The sequence below is a fragment of the Kockiozyma suomiensis genome (assembly GCF_038497685.1).
Source record: "Kockiozyma suomiensis strain NRRL Y-17356 unplaced genomic scaffold V2V93scaffold_1, whole genome shotgun sequence".
In the NCBI taxonomy this organism is placed as follows: domain Eukaryota; kingdom Fungi; phylum Ascomycota; class Lipomycetes; order Lipomycetales; family Lipomycetaceae; genus Kockiozyma; species Kockiozyma suomiensis.
The window spans coordinates 1,391,048-1,414,414 of NW_027117664.1; the positions used below are offsets into that span (position 1 = coordinate 1,391,048).

The 23,367-nt window shown below is 44.5% G+C and overlaps 9 protein-coding genes across 9 annotated transcripts in view; 3 read left to right on the top strand and 6 right to left on the bottom strand.

The window, feature by feature from the left end:
• Positions 1-688: 688 nt before the first annotated feature.
• On the top strand, positions 689-4,725 carry V2V93DRAFT_363297 (SNF2 family N-terminal domain-containing protein). Its single transcript, XM_066908569.1, has 5 exons — positions 689-941; positions 1,004-1,077; positions 1,135-2,227; positions 2,284-3,887; positions 3,944-4,725. Exons 1-5 carry the CDS (start codon positions 723-725, stop codon positions 4,482-4,484), a joined length of 3,531 nt encoding a protein of 1,176 aa, XP_066768855.1. The 5' UTR covers positions 689-722; the 3' UTR covers positions 4,485-4,725.
• Positions 4,726-4,746: 21 nt separating this feature from the next.
• Positions 4,747-7,394, bottom strand: V2V93DRAFT_363299 (uncharacterized protein). Its single transcript, XM_066908570.1, has 3 exons — positions 6,346-7,394; positions 5,264-6,288; positions 4,747-5,209 (listed from the first exon to the last, which is right to left on the bottom strand). The coding sequence occupies exons 1-3, from the start codon at positions 7,019-7,021 to the stop codon at positions 4,787-4,789; spliced, it is 2,124 nt and encodes a 707-aa protein (XP_066768856.1). The 5' UTR covers positions 7,022-7,394; the 3' UTR covers positions 4,747-4,786.
• Positions 7,263-9,525, top strand: V2V93DRAFT_363300 (Cupredoxin). The gene has a single exon (XM_066908571.1). It carries the CDS (start codon positions 7,513-7,515, stop codon positions 9,481-9,483), a length of 1,971 nt encoding a protein of 656 aa, XP_066768857.1. The 5' UTR covers positions 7,263-7,512; the 3' UTR covers positions 9,484-9,525.
• V2V93DRAFT_363302 (uncharacterized protein) lies at positions 9,394-12,174 on the bottom strand. The gene is made up of 2 exons (XM_066908572.1): positions 11,374-12,174; positions 9,394-11,316 (listed from the first exon to the last, which is right to left on the bottom strand). The coding sequence occupies exons 1-2, from the start codon at positions 12,124-12,126 to the stop codon at positions 9,550-9,552; spliced, it is 2,520 nt and encodes an 839-aa protein (XP_066768858.1). The 5' UTR covers positions 12,127-12,174; the 3' UTR covers positions 9,394-9,549.
• A 188-nt stretch (positions 12,175-12,362) lies between these two features.
• Positions 12,363-13,757, top strand: V2V93DRAFT_363304 (uncharacterized protein). The gene is made up of 4 exons (XM_066908573.1): positions 12,363-12,953; positions 13,012-13,126; positions 13,195-13,319; positions 13,420-13,757. The coding sequence occupies exons 1-4, from the start codon at positions 12,453-12,455 to the stop codon at positions 13,492-13,494; spliced, it is 816 nt and encodes a 271-aa protein (XP_066768859.1). The 5' UTR covers positions 12,363-12,452; the 3' UTR covers positions 13,495-13,757.
• Positions 13,758-13,871: 114 nt separating this feature from the next.
• Positions 13,872-15,350, bottom strand: V2V93DRAFT_363307 (velvet factor-domain-containing protein). The gene is made up of 2 exons (XM_066908574.1): positions 14,843-15,350; positions 13,872-14,752 (listed from the first exon to the last, which is right to left on the bottom strand). The coding sequence occupies exons 1-2, from the start codon at positions 15,257-15,259 to the stop codon at positions 13,949-13,951; spliced, it is 1,221 nt and encodes a 406-aa protein (XP_066768860.1). The 5' UTR covers positions 15,260-15,350; the 3' UTR covers positions 13,872-13,948.
• Positions 15,351-15,743: 393 nt separating this feature from the next.
• Positions 15,744-19,349, bottom strand: V2V93DRAFT_363314 (muts domain V-domain-containing protein). Its single transcript, XM_066908575.1, has 7 exons — positions 18,423-19,349; positions 18,336-18,371; positions 18,209-18,279; positions 17,996-18,154; positions 17,819-17,940; positions 16,811-17,768; positions 15,744-16,747 (listed from the first exon to the last, which is right to left on the bottom strand). The coding sequence occupies exons 1-7, from the start codon at positions 19,256-19,258 to the stop codon at positions 15,879-15,881; spliced, it is 3,051 nt and encodes a 1,016-aa protein (XP_066768861.1). The 5' UTR covers positions 19,259-19,349; the 3' UTR covers positions 15,744-15,878.
• A 149-nt stretch (positions 19,350-19,498) lies between these two features.
• Positions 19,499-22,207, bottom strand: V2V93DRAFT_363321 (phosphoesterase family-domain-containing protein). Its single transcript, XM_066908576.1, has 5 exons — positions 21,385-22,207; positions 21,199-21,318; positions 20,561-21,145; positions 20,263-20,501; positions 19,499-20,207 (listed from the first exon to the last, which is right to left on the bottom strand). Exons 1-5 carry the CDS (start codon positions 21,767-21,769, stop codon positions 19,617-19,619), a joined length of 1,920 nt encoding a protein of 639 aa, XP_066768862.1. The 5' UTR covers positions 21,770-22,207; the 3' UTR covers positions 19,499-19,616.
• Positions 22,208-22,954: 747 nt separating this feature from the next.
• V2V93DRAFT_393660 (uncharacterized protein) overlaps positions 22,955-23,367 on the bottom strand; it is a gene marked incomplete at its 5' end in the record, with an annotated part of 1,102 nt that continues 689 nt past the window's right edge. Inside the window, one exon of the mRNA XM_066912500.1 lies at positions 22,955-23,311. Coding sequence (XP_066768863.1) covers positions 23,103-23,311 — 209 coding nt within the window. The 3' untranslated portion in view covers positions 22,955-23,102. The remainder of the gene's footprint in view (positions 23,312-23,367) is intronic.

Sequence of the window (23,367 nt, forward strand, 5' to 3'; positions counted from 1 at the left end):
ATAGCCATCGTTCTGAGCTGACCCAGGACGTCTCAATTCGACTTCATGCGCTACAGCTGCAAATATATATACTGTATTGGTGAATTCATTTTCAGCCATGCGATGTGTATTGTCCTTATGAGCTCTGAAACTGGGGCTGACGTTGCATCACCGGAAAACAAAAACTTGTCCCTCTGGATTACAACCGCTGTTCAGACTCTTATATTCGTGGGATATGTCGAGGTGTATCCACTACTCTTTCTCTTTTGCTCATGTCCATTGCGGCCATGATCTAGGTCTGAGGTATCTGCCTCTAAGTCACCTGTAGAGTTGAGTCTTGATAATGAGCTGCCTTAAAAAAATCGGCCTTTCTCTTTGTGCTGGAAGCTCCTACAAAGCTCGTGCCTTAGTCTTGATCATGTCGACTTGTCCCCCAGACGAGATCTTTGATGAAGATGCTTTCATGGTAGATTTTGGACGAAGCACTATAAGCCCAGGGAAAAATACGTCGAGGCATGGCCGATTGTCCAGTTTGTATGTTCGCGCACTCCATAAACATTTATGCTCGACCGCAATACATATCCAATATGGAGATCATAAAACTCCGATAAGTCGATGCGCTGATAGATTAGAGTTCACTCAAACGGCTTATGATGACGTGCAAAAAGCTAATTAAATTCCCAAGAGCAGAGTCACAATCTCACTTCTATACTCTTTTACTGCTTTCAACTAGTCACTTAGACATGGCAGACGACAAAGGGTCAGAAGTATTCTCATCCACCGGAAGTCCAGATAATCGAGCTGTTCCGATGACATCTGAATTTAATAAAGAGAGCTTGGAGAGCACAGAGCTTTTCGGTGAAGATGCTGCTGCTCCTTCTACTAGTATTATTGAGAGTCTGGATAGTTTAGGAGTAAAGACTATGGAGCAAGATGATTTAGAAAGGAATGTGGCAGCTCAGGTAAGATTTGATGGCTTCCAATTAGTTATCTAAGAGTTTGCTAACTGTTTTCGACATAATAGGCTGATCTAGCGATCAATAAACGCGAGAAGGATCTGGATACGAAACGACTGGAAAAATCATTGAATCAGAAGCTGTGAGCATTGTTCTACCTATTGGGTTTATATTGATGTAAAGGCTGACGTGACTATAGCAAATTTGCGGAGAAGATTAATAAGCTTGAAGATCGGCTACATTACGGCAATACGACAATTTCCGCCCGCGCTAAAATAATTGATGAAATCGAACACATTCGTACTGTTGATCTAGCGCCAATAGATCAAGATATATCCGATATTAAACAACGAATTGAAGAACGAGAGCTAGTTGTCAGAGATGCAGCTGCTAATTGTAACTCCGACATTTCAATGCGGTTACCAAATGAAACAGAACGCGATTACTTAATTCGTACGGGAAAAATTACTCCATTTTCTAATATGGCTGGATTTGAGAGGCAAGCAGGTACCGAGGCTTCTCGTTTATCATTACAGAGTACTGACGACGTTGAGGCCGACGCTTCAGCTGCTGGCGGGAAAGATATGTCCCACCAGCAGCTTAGGCTGCCTGGCTTGGAGTTTGACACTTCTGATGAAGGTGAGATTTTAGAAGATGGCGATGATGAGGAAGAGCTTGCCAGTAGAGTATCTGCCGAGACCCGGATAAAGAGAAGACGTTTAAGCTCTTCTGGATCTAATAAGAAAAGGCGACGAACTACTGGTTCAGACGACGACGAAATTGCCGTCAAAAATGAAGTAGCATCTGAATCAGATTTTGCTCCTAGTGGATCGGATATTGACGAGGAAGAAGTTATTGAAGATGACGACGAAGAATATCCAGCGGAGATGGATGATGACGACTTTGAAGATGGCGCTCTGCAGCGATCGAAGCTTAAAACGAAAGCGGCATGGAAGAAAAAAGAAAAGACTATTAAGGAAGAGCTACCAGAACTCGACGATGGAGATGAAAAATATTACAAAGAACGTCTGAGACGCTGGGTCTCAAAGCGTGAAGCATTTCGAAAGAAATTGCGACGAGCGGAGAGTCTCACGGAGCCTGAGACCAATTCCGAGACAGAAGAGGAGGAATGGTACCGCCCGCATCCAAAAATTGGCGACATGGTATTTGATGGTGGATATCGGCTACCTGGAGACATACATGCCAGCTTATTTGACTATCAGAGAACTTGCGTTCAATGGCTTTGGGAGCTGTATTCTCAAAGGACTGGTGGGATTATTGGAGACGAGATGGTATACTCATAGTTTTCTTCTTGATTTTCCCCACAGTGCTAATTTAAGTAACCTAGGGCCTGGGGAAAACAATCCAAATAATTTCATTTATAGCAGGTTTACACTACAGCGGAAAGTTGAAGAAACCCGTTTTAGTTGTCTGTCCGGCTACGGTAATGAAGCAGTGGGTCAATGAATTCCACCGCTGGTGGCCGCCATTTCGTGCTGTTATTTTACACTCTAGTGGAACTGGTATGCTAAAAAATGCAGAACAAGCAGATCAATATGATCGTCAGTTAAGCAAGAGGCAAGGGAAATTGATCGATTCAAAATCCAGCCGTGGAATCAAAAAGCTGGTAAATAGAGTGGTTACAAAAGGCCATGTTTTGATAACGACATATGTGGGCATGCAAATATATCGAGACGCTATTATACCGCAGGAATGGGGTTATTGTGTATTGGACGAAGGACACAAGATTCGTAATCCGGACTCCGATATCTCGTTGGTGTGCAAGCAGGTGAAGACTCCTCATAGAATCATACTTTCAGGAACTCCACTCCAAAATAATCTGACAGAGTTGTGGAGCTTATTTGATTTTGTTAGTCCTGGACGACTAGGCACTCTACCTGTTTTCCAGCAACAATTCTCTATCCCGATTAATATTGGAGGCTATGCCAATGCAACAAATGTGCAGGTACAGACTGCATACAAATGTGCTGTCGTCCTTAGAGATCTAATTTCTCCTTACTTACTTCGTCGCATGAAAGTGGATGTGGCTGCAGACTTGCCGAAGAAGACAGAACAAGTATTATTCTGCAAACTGACCCAACCGCAGAGAGATGCATATGTCAAGTTTTTAAAATCTGGAGATATGTCTTCGATTATGGCCGGCAGACGCCAAGTTCTTTTTGGTGTCGATATCTTGCGAAAGATATGTAACCATCCTGATCTAGCTGCAAGAGAAATTCTAAGGAAAAAACCGGGCTACAATTACGGTTCAGCAAATAAATCTGGCAAAATGCAAGTTGTTAAAAGTCTTATTTTACTTTGGAAAAAGCAGGGTCATCGAGCACTTTTATTTTGTCAGACGCGGCAAATGTTAGATATTTTGGAAAAATTTATCATTTCGTTGCCTGATATTCGGTATCTGCGAATGGATGGATCAACTCCTATTGCATCTAGGCAAGTTCTTGTCGATGAGTACAACAACACACCCGAGATCGATGTCTTTCTGCTTACCACTCGCGTCGGTGGTCTAGGAATTAATCTTACGGGAGCAAATCGCGTGATTATCTACGATCCGGATTGGAATCCTTCGACTGACGTTCAAGCGCGGGAACGAGCTTGGCGTTTAGGACAACAGAAGCAGGTTGCCATTTACCGACTAATGACTTCTGGAACTATCGAGGAAAAGATTTATCATCGTCAAATTTTCAAGCAATTTTTGACTAATAAAATTCTAAAAGATCCAAAGCAGCGTCGGTTCTTCAAGAACAACGATCTTCATGATTTATTTAGCTTGGGAGATTCTGAGGCTGAAGGTACAGAGACTGGAACTCTATTTGCTGGTGCTGAAGTCCAACTTAATCGGTCTGACCTGGAACCAGCAGACCGGAAGAATAAATTCAAGGAAACAGATGCTGTTAAACACATAAATGGAGTAGCTGGTTTAGAGAAATAGTGAGTGATATTTTCCGGCTTGACCAAAAGAGATTACTGATTTTTAATAATTTTAGCCACACTGGAGAAGAATCAGAAAGATCTCATGATGATAATACCAATAATCCAAAGGAAGCACAAGAGGAAGCTGAAGAAGATGGAATCATGGAGAGTTTGTTTGCCAGATCGGGTGTCCACAGTACCCTTGAGCACGACGAGATAATGAATGCATCCCGTCCCGATGCGCTTCTGGTCGAGCGTGAAGCCTCGCGCATTGCCTCTGATGCAGCAAGGGCACTGCGCGAGTCGCGACGAGCGACGAGGCATGCCGAGGTAGGCACACCAACTTGGACTGGACGTAGCGGTACTGCGGGCCGAAATGCACCTCCACGCAATTCTTCGAGAGCTAATATTCCTCTCTCTGGCAGTAGTGCTCGGGAATCACCTGCTGGCTCGCACTCCTCATCGCCTGCAAAAACCACGGGCGTTCTTTCTCGTTTGTCAGGACGTATGACGAATCCTGGATCTCGCGTCGGATCAGGTGGCATCCTTGCCCGATTGCGCGACAAGCGATCTCTTGAGCAGGACGACAATTCCGCCACTTCTAGCAGACGATGAAGTCTCGCTTGGAAGTGAAAGATGTTATGAGTTTTGCCTATTTTGGTAAATCGATTAATTGGAAACTAGCAAGGATGCCTTATTGGAGTATTTATATCGGATAAGCAATAGAATTGTAACATATATTATAGTCTTCAGTACCTCTGCCATAGAAGTCAAAGGAAACAGTATAGTGTAAGCATACAGTATATCAAAAAAACAAAAAATGGGTATCGTCAGTTAACAGGATCCTTGAAAAAACAATAACCAAAAAAAAAAAAAAAAAAAAAAAAAAAAAAAAAGAAAAAGAAAAAAAGCGGGGGTTATAATGTACAGTCATCATTATCATCAGCATCGTTAAGATATGGGCCAGTAGTACCATCGTATTCATGATAGTAGTCGTCACAGTCCTTGCCATAATCGTCCTCATCTTCATTTTCTTCCTCACAAATTGTTTCCATAGCGCACCACTGGCGCCAGCGATATATGTAAGAGCGTTTTGGTAAATAATAAGGATCACACTGCCACCCCCGTTGCGAATACCTACTAGCAATTACATTCGGAATATGGTATGAAGCAATTGGTATTTTCGTGGTCAATGGAAACGCAGCTTCGTCGAGAGGAGCCGCGTCTTTCATTCGATACCACCGCGGTTTCCGCGGTTGCAGAATATCGGCTCTCTTGGTCTCGTCGCTATATTCTGCATCTGTGGATTCATAATCTGTTATACTGTAGCGATCATAAACCTATATTATACACATAAGCTCAACTCAAAAATCTGGTAGAAGATTCAGACCTACCATTCTACCAAGGTAGCCAAATCGAAATCTTCCGGCAGAAACTTCCATCAACCAGCCATCCGGCTCTTCAGATAACTGCTGAAGAAGCCAGTTCTTGGAATCTGCTGTAATTTCAGTTGTAGTTTCCGTCTCTGAGTCATATTCTGAGAGCGAGGTTACTGATTCCAAATATCCACCACCTGAGGATGTTGATCCGCATTGCAGCATATCATAAGTAATCGCATGTGATGTGGAAGTAAACAAACTTTGTTCTTGAAAAATCTCAGTTAGGGATGATGCAGAGTCAAAGGCAGAGATATCGGTGACAATATCTAATTGAGGTATTGTACCGGACATATCACGTATATTATCGCAACAAGACCCTAACGGTTCTCCTGTTTGATCCGATATTTTGGTAGTTGTTAATGGAACGAGATCCCTGCTATTTAAGACAAGATATCTGTAAACCTTCTCAAAGCTTGGGTAATCTGATGTATATGAATTACAGCTATCAGTAGACTGATCGTGTGCCGTCTCGCCATATTGTATATCATCGCTTTCAAAAAGTTTGTGAATCCGTTGAGCGTCATGCAACTCCATAATATTCCACATTTGATCTTTTATTTCTAACTCGTCTGGAATAGAATAAGCTGTCGACAAGGCCTTATTCGACATATTATTGGCTATTGTGATGTCATTAGCTACATTCAATGGCATCGGTTCGGAGGAATTAACAGAAACAGACTTCGATAATTCTGAGCCAGCAAAAGCCATATGATTATTATGACGGTGAGGGTAAGAAGATCGAGACATCGGTTCTGTACAGCCATCTGTCTGAATCTTTCGAATAACGTGAACGTTGTTTAAAGCGGTCCTTTGAGTATTCTGTGGCGCTGTTTTAAAAACAGGCGAGGAGGACAAGTCTATCTGCTGTAAACATATCTGAAGAACACTAGACAATTCAGTAACTTTCTTTTCTGAATCATCTAATCTGCCTTGCAATACTGCTAATCTCTTTATTATTTGTTCGTCCTGAACGAAGGTAGCTGATTATCGGTGAGGTTAGAATATTGCAGCTCCCTCATTAAATCGAAATTACTCACGTAGATTGAAGTTATTGCAAGAGAAATAAAGCAGCCATAAATAAAAGGCCTTGAATATTGGAAACAGGACAGAAAGTACTGCGTGTAGAATAATAAAGCAGTAGATCATCCACGCAGCAGTAACATAAAAATGCCAGCTCGGCTTCATGAAGGCAGAGCTTTTTACGCGAGTAGCCAGCGTAAAATTACACTGGAATAGATGATTGTAAATGATCATCAACAGCCAGCGATAAGAACTGGTTTCAGAAAGATCCTGCAGAATGATGGACCACTCACTATAAATGAATGGTTCGGTGAGTACACCAAGGCAATAGCTAGTAGTCATAATCAGCATAAAAGCTGCAGCACTCACAGCTGCAGTGGCAGATAATAATGTGCTGTACAATGAACTCGAAAAGCTGCTGTGATGGTGGTTTGTCTGAAAAACAGAGAACATCTTGTTGAAGAAGCTAATTAGCTGTCTCGAGAAAGCAAGGAATAGCAGAAGAAGCAGAGCAAGAGCAAAGATAAGCCTGCCAATATCTTCTCCTCTAACGCAAGATTCCCAGCCACCTATCAGGATACCCAGTGAGGGAGAGACAGTAAAAACAACAAGGTATTCGACAAATGAGGCAGAAAAGTAATATGGGAATGCAAGCAAGATGCTCAAGACCTGAAACAGTGCTAATTTGTCCATATTCAATAACAATGAGATTCAATAAAAAAATTGAGTAGTTGTTGCGTATTGAGGGGATATTGTGAATGGTATCAAGTGTGAGGGTATTTTTAGACAGAATGATATTGTGTGGTTGTCAAAGATGGTATTTAGCAGTCTGAATTCAAATCAGGTTCACGTGTTTCGCGTCCGCCTTCTCAGAAATGATGTATTTTTCAATTTAGGTGCTTCCTATTGCGGTGAATAAAATAAACAATAAGCATTCGAACTGCGTGTCGTAAATCTATGAGAAACTTTCAAGAAATCACTATTTACTTATTAACTAATGAAGATCCATCTGGGACCTGTGCAGAATATTGGCTTCAATTATTTGCCCACGTGCATCAGTTGCGACTCCACGCGTCGTTTCCGCAAACTTATCATTTTTCTATTCTATTTTTGTAAAGATCACTAATTATCGCCTGCATTCTTATGTTTTATAAAATACTGTCTGCATTCTAGGCCTGCTAAAAATGGTTTTCCGGTCTAGGAGTTTGAAAACAAAAGTATTAGTTTACTTGATATTGCTCCTCAGTATCGCTTCATTAGGGTTTTTATTCTCTGCTACCCACACAATATCAGATTCAAAGCATCAGCCTGATACATCCTGTAACTCCGCATGTCATGTCAACGATAATTCAGAACTTGCTAGTTTAGTCAATGCTCAAATACCAACTACCCGCGAATACAATTTCATCATTTCGCGCGTGCTCTCCTCAAATCCTGATGGAGCTGTCAAGTCTCATATCCAAGTCAATAATTTGATGCCCGGCCCGACAATCCGAGCACACAGAGGCGACACTTTAGTAGTCCACGTTAATAATAATCTTAATGAATCTACATCAATTCATTTTCATGGAATTCGTCATTACGGGACTAACTCCATGGACGGCGTACCGGGAGTTACTCAATGTGGTATACCTCCAGGTCATTCTTTTACGTATAAATTTGATTTAGAACAGTCAGGTACATTCTGGTGGCATTCGCATTCGTTCTCTCAGAGAATTGATGGAATGGCAGGCGCAATGATTGTGTACGACTCGAACAACGATCAATACCAATTTGGTAGAGATTATGATGATGAAGCAATTGTATTCATTCAAGACTACTACCACCAAACAGGCGAGCAGCGACTCGCGTATTATCTGTCAAGATCGGCAGCTGGGTATGAGCCTGTGCCAGAGAACGGTCTTATTAACGGCCGGGGCTCAGAGAATATATGTCCACGAATTCGTTCTACCGCAGACTGCGACAAACAATCTGACATTCGGCCCTATAAATTTACCATGGTGCGTGGAAAGCGATATAGATTAAGAATCATCAATGCTGCTGCATTTGCAGAGTTTGTGTTTTCACTAGACAGCCACCTGCTAACCGTCATTGAATCCGACACCAATGAATCAGAACCCCTAGATGTTCATTATATTCCGATTGCGACCGGCCAACGCTATTCTGCCATAATTACCGCATCAAATACTAGTCCAAGCACTGTGACTATGCGGGCAGAGATGAACACAAACTGCTTCAATTATCATAATCCGATTCTGGATCCAGAGGTGCGTGCTCGAGTATCTCTGATTGATGCAAAACAGCCAGCAAGCTTTAGCAGCCGCGTAAAGAGATTTTTGCAGCCCAGCAATGAACTGTCTGCGTCGCTTTCTTGGGATGATGTTCTTATCCCAGAGCAATGTATTGACCTCGACCCTGATCAATTGAAACCAGTTGCAGGCGGTCTATATGCAGAAAAGAGAGTACCTGAGATGACAGAGCGAATCGAGATACACACCAAAACGCTAAAACTTGAGCGAGTTAATTTGGCTCCGTTCGGGTTTATCAATCGCACCTCATTTAAACCTGCGATTGGGGCGCCGAATTTGCATGTTCAGCTTGGATTTGTGAATGCAGCGCGAGATACGCTGGCTATTCCTACTGTCGGTGGGAGGATGAATACTCCTGTGTGGGGCGGAGACCAATTAATAGCACAAGTGGAGATGTCCAAGAACCGTAACAGCCCGACTGTAATCGAGTTGGTAATCCACAATCCTGATGAATCTGCCCATCCTTTCCATCTCCATGGGCACGACATGTATCTTCTTCGAACGCACTCTGCCCGTGCCGGATTAGGGCCATGGAAACCTAAATATATAGATAGCTACCGCACAGAGAACGTGTTACCTAGAGATACAATAACTGTTCCGCGTCTTGGGCATGCGGTAGTCAGATTCATTGCTGATAACCCAGGGTTTTGGGCTTTTCACTGCCATATAATGTGGCATTTACGCACTGGTATGATGATGCAGTTTGCAATCGGTGTCGATCAGCTAGACAGATCTATAGTCACCGAAGAGATGTTGGAGCAATGTAAAATTGAGAGAAATTTTGGAGAAAGGTTATTAGAAGAATTACCAGGAAATGAGTTTAGAGAAGGCATGATCCCCGCATAACATGCTCTGCTGTAAAGATCTGTGACCCTTTATAATAATGTCATTAATTCTGTTTATATTCCTAGTTCATAGCTTGACATCTCGTCGCCCTCTACTGACTCTAACCAGTGCGTCCGTCTCGGGCCTAGCTGCCTCGGCAACACTCTGCACCCGTCTTTGCTTCAATCGCCGTCCCGCATCATCTGCTAATGCTAGAACTCGTACACTAACACTAGCAGAATCCCGTCGGTTTTTACCTTCACGCCTGAAAACTGAGATGCGCTCCACATAATCCCAAAGCATTCCTTGCGGTTTTATCCGCGATGCCCGAGAAAATGCACCACCATCAGATCCAGCTACGGGACTTGTAAAGTCGGAAGAGAATCTAGTCGGAAGCCATTCTGGAGACAAGGACATGATGGCAGGCGTACGCCCTGATTTTGACCGACGTACAACAATGATTCCCTCAGCTTCAAACTCGTTGAATGCGGACCGCAAAACTTCCTTATTTACTGCTTCAAAATACGACAAATCGCCCTGAGCGTAAACCGTTTTCCCCAAAAGTTGTGCTACTTCTAGAAACTCATTAACTGCAACCCATAATGTTTCGTCTTGCTCATTAACCGACGAACTATGCGCTGCAATATCAGCCTCCACGGGAGTGAGCATAAACAACGAAGCCGCAGCAAACCAGTATCCATCGCAGAAAGGCCACAACAAAAAACAATAAAAGTCAAAAAACTCGCGACCTCTAGTACGTTCGTGCATACTCAGTTCTACTGAGCCGTCTTCGGAAATTCCAATTACTCCTTGATCACGTAGCACTTGAATCGACTCCCAGAAATTAGCTCTAATTCCACCCGGTTGTTGAATATAAACAAATTCTCCTGCTAAAAGATGCGACAGCCACTGAACTTGGTCAAAAAGGTACTTGATGGGAACACGCTGCATAGCCGGTCCACCTCCTTGTTTGATCTTTGTGTACATAGCAACGGCCACAATAGCATCAGAAACAAACAAATGCATTACCATATTGCGGTAAAAAGAAAGCTGGAATCTATCAGCAGCAAAATAAGTGCGCTCAAGTAGTGTTCCATCATTTCCAGAAATACCTATAAGAGATCCGAGTACGTCAAGGCCACGATCCACCACTTGGTCAGTAGTAAGAGCACCAAAGTCTGCCACACGACCGCCTCTTTCGCGAATGCGTACGCACAACCATTCAATACGACGAATAAGTTCTGAATGTCCCACACCCCTTCCTCTGAGAGTGAGTAAAACGGTTCCGATTAAGGCCGTCGGCATAACTACAGAAGCCTCATTGATGTCAGAGAGAACTTCATATCCAAGCGAACGCAAAATACGGGTGCGCAACTGAACATTTTCTGCCGCTTGCAGAAATGTAGGAATCGGAGCACCACTCGGCGTATATCTTTCCAATTGACTACTAATATATTTTCTCAGACTCCAGGGCTCGTGAAAGCGTACATCGACTCGCCCCAACTTTAATGACAGTACTTCCCGCGCGCTGAAAAAGTCTCGTAGATTTTCTTTTGACTTTTGTCGACCTAATAATTCACTGATGTAGCTTTCTGTTTCAATGACACGATCATACTGTGTCGAAACCGGAACGATCCAGCAGTCCTCGGTGCGACCCGAAAGCACCGTGTCAAAGATAAATTTCAAAATACCAAACTTGGGAGGCAAAAGTTTTCCAAGACGAGAGCGACCTCCTTCTATGAAGCATTCAAAATTATAGCCACCGGAAAGCAGAGTGTCTACATAAGCCTGGATCAGGGCACTGTATAACTGGTCATCACCAAACGAGCGTCGCATCCACATAGCACCGAGATTCTTCGCAAATTAGCAACTACAGAGACTATTAGAAAAAGGAGATAGGAGATTTCATACATTCAATGCAGGGCCAATGGCTGCAAAGTTCAGATTATCCCCTGCGACAATTGTCGGCAGAGATATGCCAACGCGAAAGCAAATGGCTTGCATGCATACGTAGTCAATATGCGACCGATGACAAGGCAAAAACACTAGACTCTGTCCTTTTGCAGCGGCCATAGCAGCTGTCTTCTTCAAATTAGAAATCTCGTCGGCGTTGACATGCAGACCCTGGTTGTACGAGCGCGCGAGAATCTGCATGACAATGTAGTATGCGACACGAACAATTCGCTTGTGTTCGAATTTGCAGATCATTTCCTGTGCCAACTTCGCAGTTACTTCTTCAAGCCAATTTACAACTTGAACTCGCCTCTTCATTCGCTGCTCGGGTGTCGCATTCTTCCACACCGGAGATTCATTGACGCTGCGATCGGCCAGCGTCTCTATACGTTCGCGTAGTAGCGCATTGCGCAAAACTGCAGCCTTCATTTCAGCGGTGAAACCATGGTAATATATTTGTCTTCCAACATAGTTATCATATGATCTATATGATGTTCCAGCGATGTGCTTGCCGAGGTCTCTGAGAAAGGTAACGGGCTTCTCGCGAAAGTGTGTAAAGTCTGACGTGAGGTTGCGGGTCGGTGATTCGGTTTCAATATTTGCTTCCCCGTTTCCCGCGACACCTGCGACGGTACTATCGCGGATGTGATCTAGGATTACAGAATCATCGCGACCAAGAAGATCTAAATCAAGCGAGGTCCGAGGTGCCATTTTGATCTAGAGCCCGTTGTTTCAGCGGAGGTGCCAAGGACTTCTGACGAGGAGGCAAGTTCATTTAACTGGCGGGTAACCAATCTGGGGAAAGGATGTTAAGTATCTTTCAGCACTTACGAAGTAAGTGCCAGCACGACTGACAATAGCCGTTTAGGGTTGAGCACGTGCCTTTATTGGGAGACGGTTGGGAGTTTATAGCTAATCGAGCCTAAGTCGGTGCAGCACCTGTTCGTATGCCTAATACAGCATACGATTGAATTCTCTTTGCTGAGTCTTGCCGTCCTCTTGCAAAAGCTCATTTTTTCGGATTTTACTGCTGCGACATGTCGCAGCTGCAGTCGCGTTCGTTGGAGGTAGCAAAGCCCGCAGATGCATCCGGCAGCTATACGCGCATCCGGTACAGCTCATCGGCTTCTTCCTCTATCGCGAGCGACCTCTCGCTCTGGTCCGCCTCAACGCTACCTACTCCGCCTCTAGCATCGCCATTGCCAGACAAAAGCAATCGCTTGGAACTGCTTGATACGACGTCGTCATCACCTGATGAGCGCGATGACAACGTCCTCAAGCGGTCATATGTGCAGCTTCTGCAAATTCTAGCCTGTCCGCCGATAGCGACAAATCTCGTGAGATATCTTGGTCGCACTGATTTGCCAAGATTGCGACTGCTCTGCAAGTTTGCCTATCAGTCCCTGACATACTCTGAGCAATATTATCAGGAGTTGCTTGAAAGTACAATTCAGTGCGATACTGCAACCGACAACTGCCGTATCGCAACTGACGCAGATAGAGGACGCTGTATACGATGTGACAAGCAAATATGTTTGGTATGCTTCCCAACGGAAATAGATTTATGATTCATGACACTGATAAATCGCAATATAGTACTGTATACCAGGTTTAGCTCAGCTAAGCGCATTTGACTCCCGTTCACGTCGTGTGTGCTTATTATGTCGGCCAACTCTTATACGCGGCCGTTGCGAGTGCGCAGTCTCGCGTCGTATGCTCATTTTCTTGTTTTTCCAGTATTGATGCTCATATATTCTAACGCTATCTCTTTTCTTTCAGGTTGGGTATGCACTGACTGTCACCGTCTTGAACTATTGCGAGACAGAAATGAAGCTCAGATGTGTATTGGCAAAAATATGCCGTGCCATATATGCATGCGACCTATTAATGATCGAAATACAGTCGTAAGCTGTCTCCGCTTTGTTTTCTTTCAAAAATTTTAGTCTCTAATTTATAGCTTTTATCATATTCCATTAATGACATTAACTGATACGCTTATTACAGAAACTGACTTCATTTTTATCTGCGTTATCGACGCCCAATACCTGTCTTTGCAGCTGGTGTAATAAATGGATATAGACAATTTGTACTAACTGATTTTGGAAATTGTAACATAGTGTTGAATTCACGGTTGATTATCATTGACCCTTGTGGTCTGACTGCAGACGCTCTTTTATTCTGTATATGGCATTGGATGGGTTATTGGGTTTATCGATTTAATTGGGAGAAAACGGCTGGTAGGAGACGAAAGTGAATCTAGTTTACGGGAAGGTATACGTAATAATTCATTCTCATATGCATATGTATATTAAAGTCTCAATCAATCCAAACAAAGAATTACAATTACGCTGTATATCTCTATGACATATCTATCATTTACTCAAACGCTAATATTTTGAAAAGTCATGTCGTGAACTCCAGTTTTCCGCTAACCAAACAAATTGGCCCCATATAAAAACCAAAAAAAAAAAAAAAAAAAGAAAAAAAAGAAAATGAAAAGCAAAGAAAAGAACACAAAAAAGTTCAAAAATCATCATGAATTCTTTGATTCACCAACACTGTTTGAGTTGCTTCCACTTTTCTTTTGATCCTTGCGAATAGGAATCTTGATACCTTGCATAGCAAAGCACCTACTCAAATCTGTACTCTCAATGACTCCAGGAAACTTCTTTGCAATGTAGACTCGAAACGGTTGCGAAAAACATGTGGCTTGAATGCTAGCTGTACCGGTATTTACTACCATGACAGGTTGACCATTATGTATAGTCACATCTTGTGATTGAGATGCTGCTTGCATGCTTGCAAGAGACGAGGAGGTTGGCGGTGAATTTGTGTTTTGCCGTGATGCTGCGTCGGACGGGAGAGCAAGAGGAGACCCGAGATTTACAAAAGAAAGCTTAAGTTTGAATTCGCCTTCAGTACGTACCGAGAGATCCTGCAGAATAAACCAGACACCAAGGTTTCCTTGCGGATCATGCAGTTTGAAAGCGGTAGCTACGACGCTACCGATAAGGTTCTTGATTGGCGGTGCAACGAATGTAGGAGTCGGGGTTCGTTGACTCTGGCGCTGTGCTTGCGATTGAGCAGATACAGAAGGCATAGAGGGAGACATATTGTGGTAGGTCTGTTGCTGCGGGAACGAGGTGGTGGCCGCTGCGCCGCTGGAGAGGGGTAGGGTGGAAACGATCGACAGATTTGTAGTCTCGTCTACCGACCAGAGCTCGACAGTCAGCGCAAGAAATGATACATCTAGTTTAGCGATATCTGCTTCGCAGCCAGTGGCTTTGTCGGTGATGATTAGCTGGATGCATGGTGGAGGTGTAATGGGACGACGGTCCTGGTAATAATAGAAGATAGTTAGTAAAGAGGCTGATCAGACAGAGGTTGACGGGAGATTAGCACCGACTGAAAAGAGTTGAGAGCCTACCTTATCGCCAAAACCACACATGCGAGCACGAATTGGCTGTTGGACGACTTTGAGAGTGTACATATATGGCTCTTTAGGATCGTCGTAGAGTGGCCGCGACAACACTGGTTGCTGCGGGACATATGAGTACTGAGGAAGATACGACTGCGGCGCCCGCGTCTGCGGAGGCGGAGGCGAAGAGTGCTGTGGAGAAAAGGGCTGCTGCTGAGAAGCCGAGTGCATGATGTATTGCTTCGGTGAGGACAGCTGGTGCTGGTACTGCGTCTGCGCCGGGGGATGCTGCTGCTGGTAGTAGGACAGCATAGGCGGCTGCGAGCCGGAACTCGGCTGCGACGAGGCTGACAGGCCGGAACCCGGGTAGATGCTATAGCTAAATGAGTTCGGAAGAGCAGTCGCAGGAGGAGGAGACTGCGGCATTGCGGACGAGAGTACGGCAAGCACAATGCAAAGAGGCAAAGAGACAAGACTCGAGCTCGAGATGCAACGCGCTGAGTGGAGGCCGGGGCTATGCCCAAAAGTATATTTCATTTGTGCCATATGCGCCGCATAGTCGCGGCTTAGAGCTCGGTATTTTCCTTGAATGTCAGGCTTTGACGGCTCGCTTGTCGTGAATGCAAACTAACGCCTTCCCAGGCTCTACACCTGTAGTGACTGCTGACTCGCCCACTGCGTCCTATCCCATCCGTCGGCCTCGCAGCCGCCTGCTAATGGTTCGCTTTTATCTTAACGACAACAGGCTTGCGAGCGTATCGCCTTAGCAAAATACCTCTGCGAAAAACCGTGTACTGCCTCAAGGTCCCGTGCCTGCACGTGCCTGGTCCATGTACAAACTTCAAGGTTTCATTTTAACAGACTCGAGGAACGGCCGCTGTTGCTGTGCCGATTAGCACTATTTTAAGTCTTTGTACTGCGCTCTCAAGATCCTGCCGATACGAGCGACGCATATCCTAACTCAATCCAGGTTTCAAGCAGCTTCGAAATTTCATAGCAGCAACAAATTAAGTACAGCAAAAACATTAAGTCAACCTTAGTCCGCTTACTCTGTCATCTTCACCACAAACTTATCCTGTAGATCCTGCAGCCACCGCCCAAGTACAACATCCGCGTTTTTCGCTTCTTCTTCGCCAACTTCTGGCTCTCCTAGCTTTTCTTCGCAAAACCCCCAGACTCCCTTCAAGCTCGTCAGTAAATCAAGCATCGCGCGCCGTCTCTGCACAACCCGTGTCTTTACTCCTCCGCCCTCCAACCGTTTGTTTCCGCTATCGCTCGTCGGCAGCCTGCCCTTGGCCTCCAGATAGTTGGATATCTCCTCCGCTCGATCCGTCATCTCCCGAGGAAATGGTAGCATCCTAGCAAGTCTTAGTCCGTAATGTGTAGTCTGCAGCGCGCAGCCGTTAGCTATCTTATACAGCATCTTCAATCTCGAATTCTCGCTTCTTCCGTCCCTTGCTTCTTCCTCAGCTTCGACCCGCATGTGCAGCTCCGCAACTCCACCTCTCCCTGCCAATACACCAGCAATTTCCTTAAAATGGGTGGCAAACAACACAATCGCGCCCTTGTTTATCAACGCCTCGGCAATTGCTGTTGTAATCGCTAGACCGTCGCGCACAGATGATCCTCGACCCATTTCGTCGATCAAAATAAGCGTCCTGGGCTTGGAGTTCGCTAATATAAATGCGGCCTCGGCCATATCTACCGCAAACGTCGACATTCCTGTTGCCATATTCTCGCTGCTACCTTCGGCTGGCGTCGGGGCTACTGTATCCTCGTCGACCGATACGCGTGCATGTAAAGCTTGAAGTATTGGGAACTGGGCATGCTCGGCTGGCACAAAAGAGCCTATTTGCGCCATAATACATAATAACGCAACTTGACGCAGGTAAGTAGATTTTCCTGACATATTTGCTTTATCATTAATTAGCTATCGTAAGTTCAATTTCTACTAAATTCGACAAAAATGGAGCATACTTCCTGTGATTATTTGAAATCGTGATGTCTGCGAACTGGCATACACATCATTTTCCATGAACGGCATTCCTTTCTTCGCCATCACTAGCTCCTTCACTGGATGTCGAGAGTTTTTCAAAGCTAGCACGGCTCCTCCATCTTCCTCATCTTCAGCAAAATCTGTCTCCGCCAGTGATCCCGCCGTCATACTGTCATCTTCCCTCTGGCTCCGTTTCTGCTCGATAATAATTGGCTTCACGTATCCTTTCTCACTTGATGTTGCCACATGTGCAAACGACACCAAGGCGTCTAGTATCGCAATACCCTCACTTGCTCTGTATAGTGCAGGTACATGTACTCGTATTTCTTCCACCAGCACTTCAACAGTCTGCTCGGACATCAGCATGATCTCGGCTAGCGCATCGTTCAGCTTGCCATTCAACTTCAAAATTTCCAGAGTGCTACACTCGATGAATTCATGCTTAACCAATACCTGATTGACAAATGTCTCTGGTAGTCTGTCTCGTTGCCCATCACCATTAGGCGACTCAAAAGGTATTCGAATGTAATATCCACGAGCAATCTCAAATTTCACCTCAAGATCTTGCAATTCAAATTCCTCTTTCAGCCGAGCAATAACGTCCATCACATCTTCTGTAGCTTCTTTGTATGTCTGTCTCGCCACATCAAGGAAGCCATTGCGACCTTTCTTAACGGCATAGCATCGTTGATTGCGCAACTCTACAGGTGTCTTTGCCCAAACACAGTCTTCGTTAATACTTGCATCAATCAGCTCCTTCACAGATTGTATTTCAAGATCGCTACAGAGAGACCGCACGGAAATCAGTAACGGTGATTGAACAGATATCAGTGCAGAAAGAACATGCTGCATTAGTGAGACAGATTGCTTTAAGAGAATTATTGAATTGATTCTTTGTTCTGAGAACTTTATTGAAGGCTTGGTAGAGATCGACACAAGCTACGCAAGTTAGTATTCAAGTTGACTGTAATAAAAAGTCACAAATATACCGAAGTGAGCACCCGGTCAAGGTCTTGGAACGGCTTTAATGCTGATCTGCAAGAAAAAAATAGCTCCTCATTCTGGGTTAGCTCATCGACAGCTGCATGTCTGGTCTCAATAACTCTTTTATCTAACGTTATAGCTGTTAAAATGTTCAATCTAAGATTATAACTGAGTAAAAGTACCAGTCAAGGGCTGCAGAATCTGAGTGCGTAGCAGTCGTGCTCCCATAGGAGTGCCTGTATTATCCAATATCCCGAGCAAAGAATGCTTAGACTTGGGATCAGTCAGATTTTGAACCAATTCTAGCTGCCGAACCGTATTATGATCAATCAGCATGCACCCTAGCAACTTCATGTTAGAAACTACTGATCAAATAAAAAATTTACTGTGCGTACCTTCACTGCTTTCGTAACGAATACGAAGACTGTGTAGCGCAAATTTCAGATTGAGGTTAACGTCAATATACCTGGATACAAGTCAGCATGGTGAGCTCGAACGCGCAGAACGAAATAGATGTCTGACTTAATTGCGGCAGCAGCGGCACAAACGGCATAATATCTACCGCAAGTTAGCTCATAGCTCTAATAAGTAAAGGATATGCCGGTATACTTTGAAGAGGTTAATACCCGAATACTATCCACGTCGTCTTTGAAAGCTAGCTCATCGATATACTCTTTTCCATCGGCTTCATTGTAAAACTTGCGTGATACCCCAGTAATCTTCAAACTTGGGAAGTTCTCTTGTAAAATCTTGACAAATATCGAGGAATGAGCGTTAGCTGTTGCCTTTCTGCTAGAAGTGTTTGCATTGCCTTCAGAAGATGCATCAGCTAGTACAGTTGACGGTACGAGCACTTCAACCGGCGAGCACACAGCAATCTTGTTGACCGTACGCACATATGTCTGGGTATCAACAATTTCACTTAAAATACATTCTCCGGTATCAATTGAAATAAAACACAGTCCAATTGTCGCCGATACTCCGCGACCCTGAGTAAGTGCGCAGATAACTCGCACAGTCTGTGCTCCCGAAACAGATGTCGCATTCGACATGGCCGAATAAGGACGCGCGGAGGCTGCCCCTGCACGAGAAGGCACACGAAAAGGGAATCTATACATTTGGCTGTTTGAAGGGTTTGAAAAATTGTACGGTATATAATTGCCTTGTTCACTTTCGGCTCCTGAAATTACAGACTCGGTTGTGTCTAGCTTCGTAGACATTGCTCCCCGCCCGCGTTCACGGCGAGATTTTGACACTGCATTTGGAATTCGACGCCGCAAATGAGGCGGCAGCCAAAATTTCCGTTTCGCATTTGGGGTATGAAAAGAAGAAGCAGAAGTACTAGCCGAAGGCGTGCGAGGTGGAGGCTTAAATGGCGTGGAGCGCGTAGAAGACTCAACGGACGAGTGGCGACTTCGTCCGCTTGCTGAAGTTGTTGCAGACATTGATTATGTAGGCAATTGAACAAGTTCTAAAGTACGTAACGTTATAGAGTATGTAGCGTTCTAGAGAAAGGGGTGTACTTGCGTATAGGAGGAGAGTGGTAGAAAGATCTGTTTTACATTCGTGGAAATAAACCACGTGAGCACGCGTTCGATCACGTGGACGACGTTGAATTCAGCATTCGTGTGGGCTACTAATAATAATTGCCTATTTCGAGATCTATTTCGCAAGGCATGTCTTTTTTGCATGTCGTGAATAATATTTTAGTTTATTAACACATGTAGAGATAAAAGTTTAGAGTTTGTGCAAAATGAGAGAATTAAACCTCCAGAACATTTCCAAGCACATTTGTCCAGTTTTTTAGTAAGTCACAGAAAAGATGTTGAAGTAAGATTTGGCTGGGGTGAAAGTAGGGGAGTACTTTGTAGTTCGAACAGACAAGTACTTATCTCCGAGATCAAGCGACTTAATAGTATAACCCTTGCTAGAGACATAGTTAATAATAAAAGTCGAAGCCTCTGCTTTTGTCGGGTAAAATTCGCCAGAATAGTGGAGGTAGGTGTCATGGTACGACTTGATGTAGAACTCATCAGAGAACTCATCACCAACTTGGTAAAGAACAAAGCGCTCGACGGTAGAAGAATAGTCTTCAGCAGCCTCTGAATTCTTAAGATAAACAGAGTCGTAGTGCGAGACAAGCGCATACTCCGTGCCATTAGCAACTTGTGTGAATACAAGATGGCGACCTTCAGTCAACTGTCCACGAACTTGCTTGTAACCATCTTCGGTATAGAGCGAGTCTAAAGCGGTTTGTTCCCCGTACGGTACAGGAGGGCGTGCAGAAGGTAGACTAGCATACTTCGTCATGCACAGAGAGTAGCCATCGTAGCCTCCGGTTGAGGTACGACTCGGGTACGAGGTGTTCGCAATCTCAGGAACAGAGTAATCAGGCTATAAATTAGTTAGGAATCGGATTGCAGCAGTCAAAGTTACAGTAGTCGCCTACATTAGAGAAGTCAAACATGTTCACGAGGTTCGACATATGAGAACGTCTCCAAGGGCTCATCTCAGCGGATGTGAACTCTTTGCCAATAGCCTTAGCCCATTGCTCAAGAAACATAATCTGAGAGTTATGGTCTGAGGGCTCGGTAAATACGTTGCCGCCACGAGTCCAGGGAGAAACAACATAAAAAGGAACACGGAAACCGGGTCCAGAAGGAACGTAGTCGGTGGGAGTCTCAGGGTCTGCAAGTAAAATAGATGAGATTGAAGTCAGCCAGGAGATAAAAAAAAATATGACGTACTGGTGAACCACTCGCCAGCAGTTCCATTAGGAGATATAACAGGAGAAACATGGTCTCCCCAGCCACCAGTCTCGTCGTAAGAATAGATCAGAACAGTGCTATTATACTTGGGCGAGCTAGTGACCGCATCTAAAATGCGTTGCTGAAGCCAGGCGCCATCTTTGGGCTGGTATGGAGGATGCTCCGATAGCTCGGCAGGCCCAATGATATAAGATATTTGAGGAAGCGTGCCGTTGGCAGCCATCTCGTAAAACGATTCAAGTCCAACATATCCAAGACCCTTCTCGGCGTAGAAAGTGTCATCACTGGCATCCTGATAACTGGAGAAAAAGGCAAGCGGATTGTCATCGAAGTTGTCCTCATCCTGAAAAACAAACCAGGAGATTCCAGCCTCCTCTAGATACTCAGGAACAGTCTTCCATTTTAGAGGATAGCAAGCATACTTGATGCCAGTAGGTCCAATCTCACAACCGTCAGTCTCATAATTCTCAATGAAACGTCCACCATTCTCCTCAACATCGCCCTCCGAGCCATCGATGTTGATGGTACCAGAGACCCAAGTTACACGGTTAGGATCAGTAGGGCCTAGGTACAAGCAGTTAATTCTATTCCTCTATGAGATCAAATCGAAAGCTTACCAATGACTGACTCCTGATACATGTCGCCTACCGTCCATCCTTCAACGATTCCAAAATGAGTAGGAATGTCATCGCGCTTGAAATGACCCCAAGAATAAGCAGTGTTATTGGTGACCCAACCTTGTTAAGTGAGACACGGTCAGTGTAGTTTTCATATGCTTTTTTATTTTTAGCAAAGTAGCCTACCATTAATGGTACCAAAGTTCCAAGCGTTATGGTTAGGCTTCCAATCGTTGCTGCCAGCAATCATGCATTGCGAACTTTCAGCGTAGGAATCATCCGAACCGCCCAGATACCATGGAAGAAGATAGGAGGCTTCGCTGCTAGATGCAGGCTGATACCAGACAGACTTTCCGTTAGTGATCTTGACGTTTGGATCCTTGAATCCACGAACACCAGCCATAGTTCCGTAGTAGTGATCAAAAGCTCGGTTCTCCTGCATGAACAAGACGATGTGTTCGATTTCAGCGAGGCCATCGCTAGTTGCCTGGGAGGCAATGGATGAGCATGCCACCAAGCCAGCACTGAGAAGCAAGCCCTGTGCTGTTACAAACTTTGAGAAAGCAACCATAATTCCGGTATAAATAAGCTTCTAAAACAGATTCTAGAGGGCGCTAGTGCAAGAGGAAAAGATTTGGAGGATATGAAGTAGATATATATAGTTTTGATATAGGAACAGAATTCAAAGCGGGAATTAAATTAGCTGAACAGATGACCATAATCAGACATGTCCGGCAGATTCCGGACATGAGGTTTACAAGTTAAATAGAGTAAAATAAATTATACAAGGCCACAGGTGCCGCGCAAGAACGAGCGCACGGAGAATGTTAAGCTTGCAGTAAACGAGAAGTCGAGTGAATAGAGCGGAAGGCATGCATGCCTGACATGGCGGATCAGCCAGTCATGTCAACTAGCAAGCAGTGATTCGGAAAATGAAAGCGATTATTCGTCAAAATGGCAGACTTGATGAGAATGCAGTCAGATCAAATTGTCGAGGATTTGATTAAGGCTTGGCAATCTACAGCCAGTTCTGGCTCGCACGTGCTGTAGGTCATTATGCCACGATAAAGCTTGTTTGATTTTCGGTTTCCAAAAAGAGTTCGGCTATAGATAAGGTTTCAATTTCCTGACATTTTTATCCAGATCTCCGAGTGTAGATAATCTTCCTGGTCAAGGCCCTTAAGGAGTTGATACTCGGATGATAAGGTTAATAGATTTTTCGGTGTAGTGAGCATCTCAGTATAAGATCAACCAAGCAATAATGCTGAGTAGCGCTGCGCAGAGCGTGTTATTCGAAATGCTCTCGTCTAATAGCAAGCTGTCGGTAACTTTGCTCGCACGTGCTGTCCGTCTTCCGTTTCGTTCGTGAATGTACGCGACTGCTCCGCTTGTGGACTTGTCAGCTACAACTTGACTTGGCTAGACTTTATTTCTGTCGCACTATGTGCTAGGAATTGCTTTCAAACGTATTTTCTACCTGCGGCAAGAGCTAAGTATTCAGAGCTAAGAGAAACCGTCTTAGATAGAAAGAAGACCAGATAGTCAATAAATTGTTACGATGAGATGACTAGAAGGACTTCCTCAGCCAACACACGTTCGTATGGCAAAACCCTATCAGTATTAGCCAATACTGAGCCGATATAAATATGTAATCCTCGTCAGCCTGTTCCGGTCAGGATATTCTGACAGTCCAAACGAACCCAGAAGACATGCACGTGTTGATTTTATTCCATAATTTGCATAGATCTACATTTGATCATATTTCCAAAATTCTTCTATTTACCTAGTACTGCACAAAGCCAAAACTACATTTCATATTAGATCACGTCCTTATAATTCCCCAAAATCAAATTTCAAAAAAGTCAAAGTGCTCTAAACATATCGTTAACTTTCAAATATACAAGTCAAGCCTTGACCTTCCCGGCTTCAGGAGCGGCATCGCGTCCCCAGATAGGACCTCCACGCGGTGACCATGGTTCTGCTTTGGCATCAGCTTCTGGAGCGGCAGCGCGTCCCCAGATAGGGCCTCCACGCGGTGACCATGGTTCAGCCTTAGCGTCAGCTTCGGCCTCTGCATCAGCTTCTGGAGCGGCTGCGCGTCCCCAGATAGGGCCTCCACGCGGTGACCATGGTTCAGCCTTAGCGTCAGCTTCGGCCTCTGCATCAGCT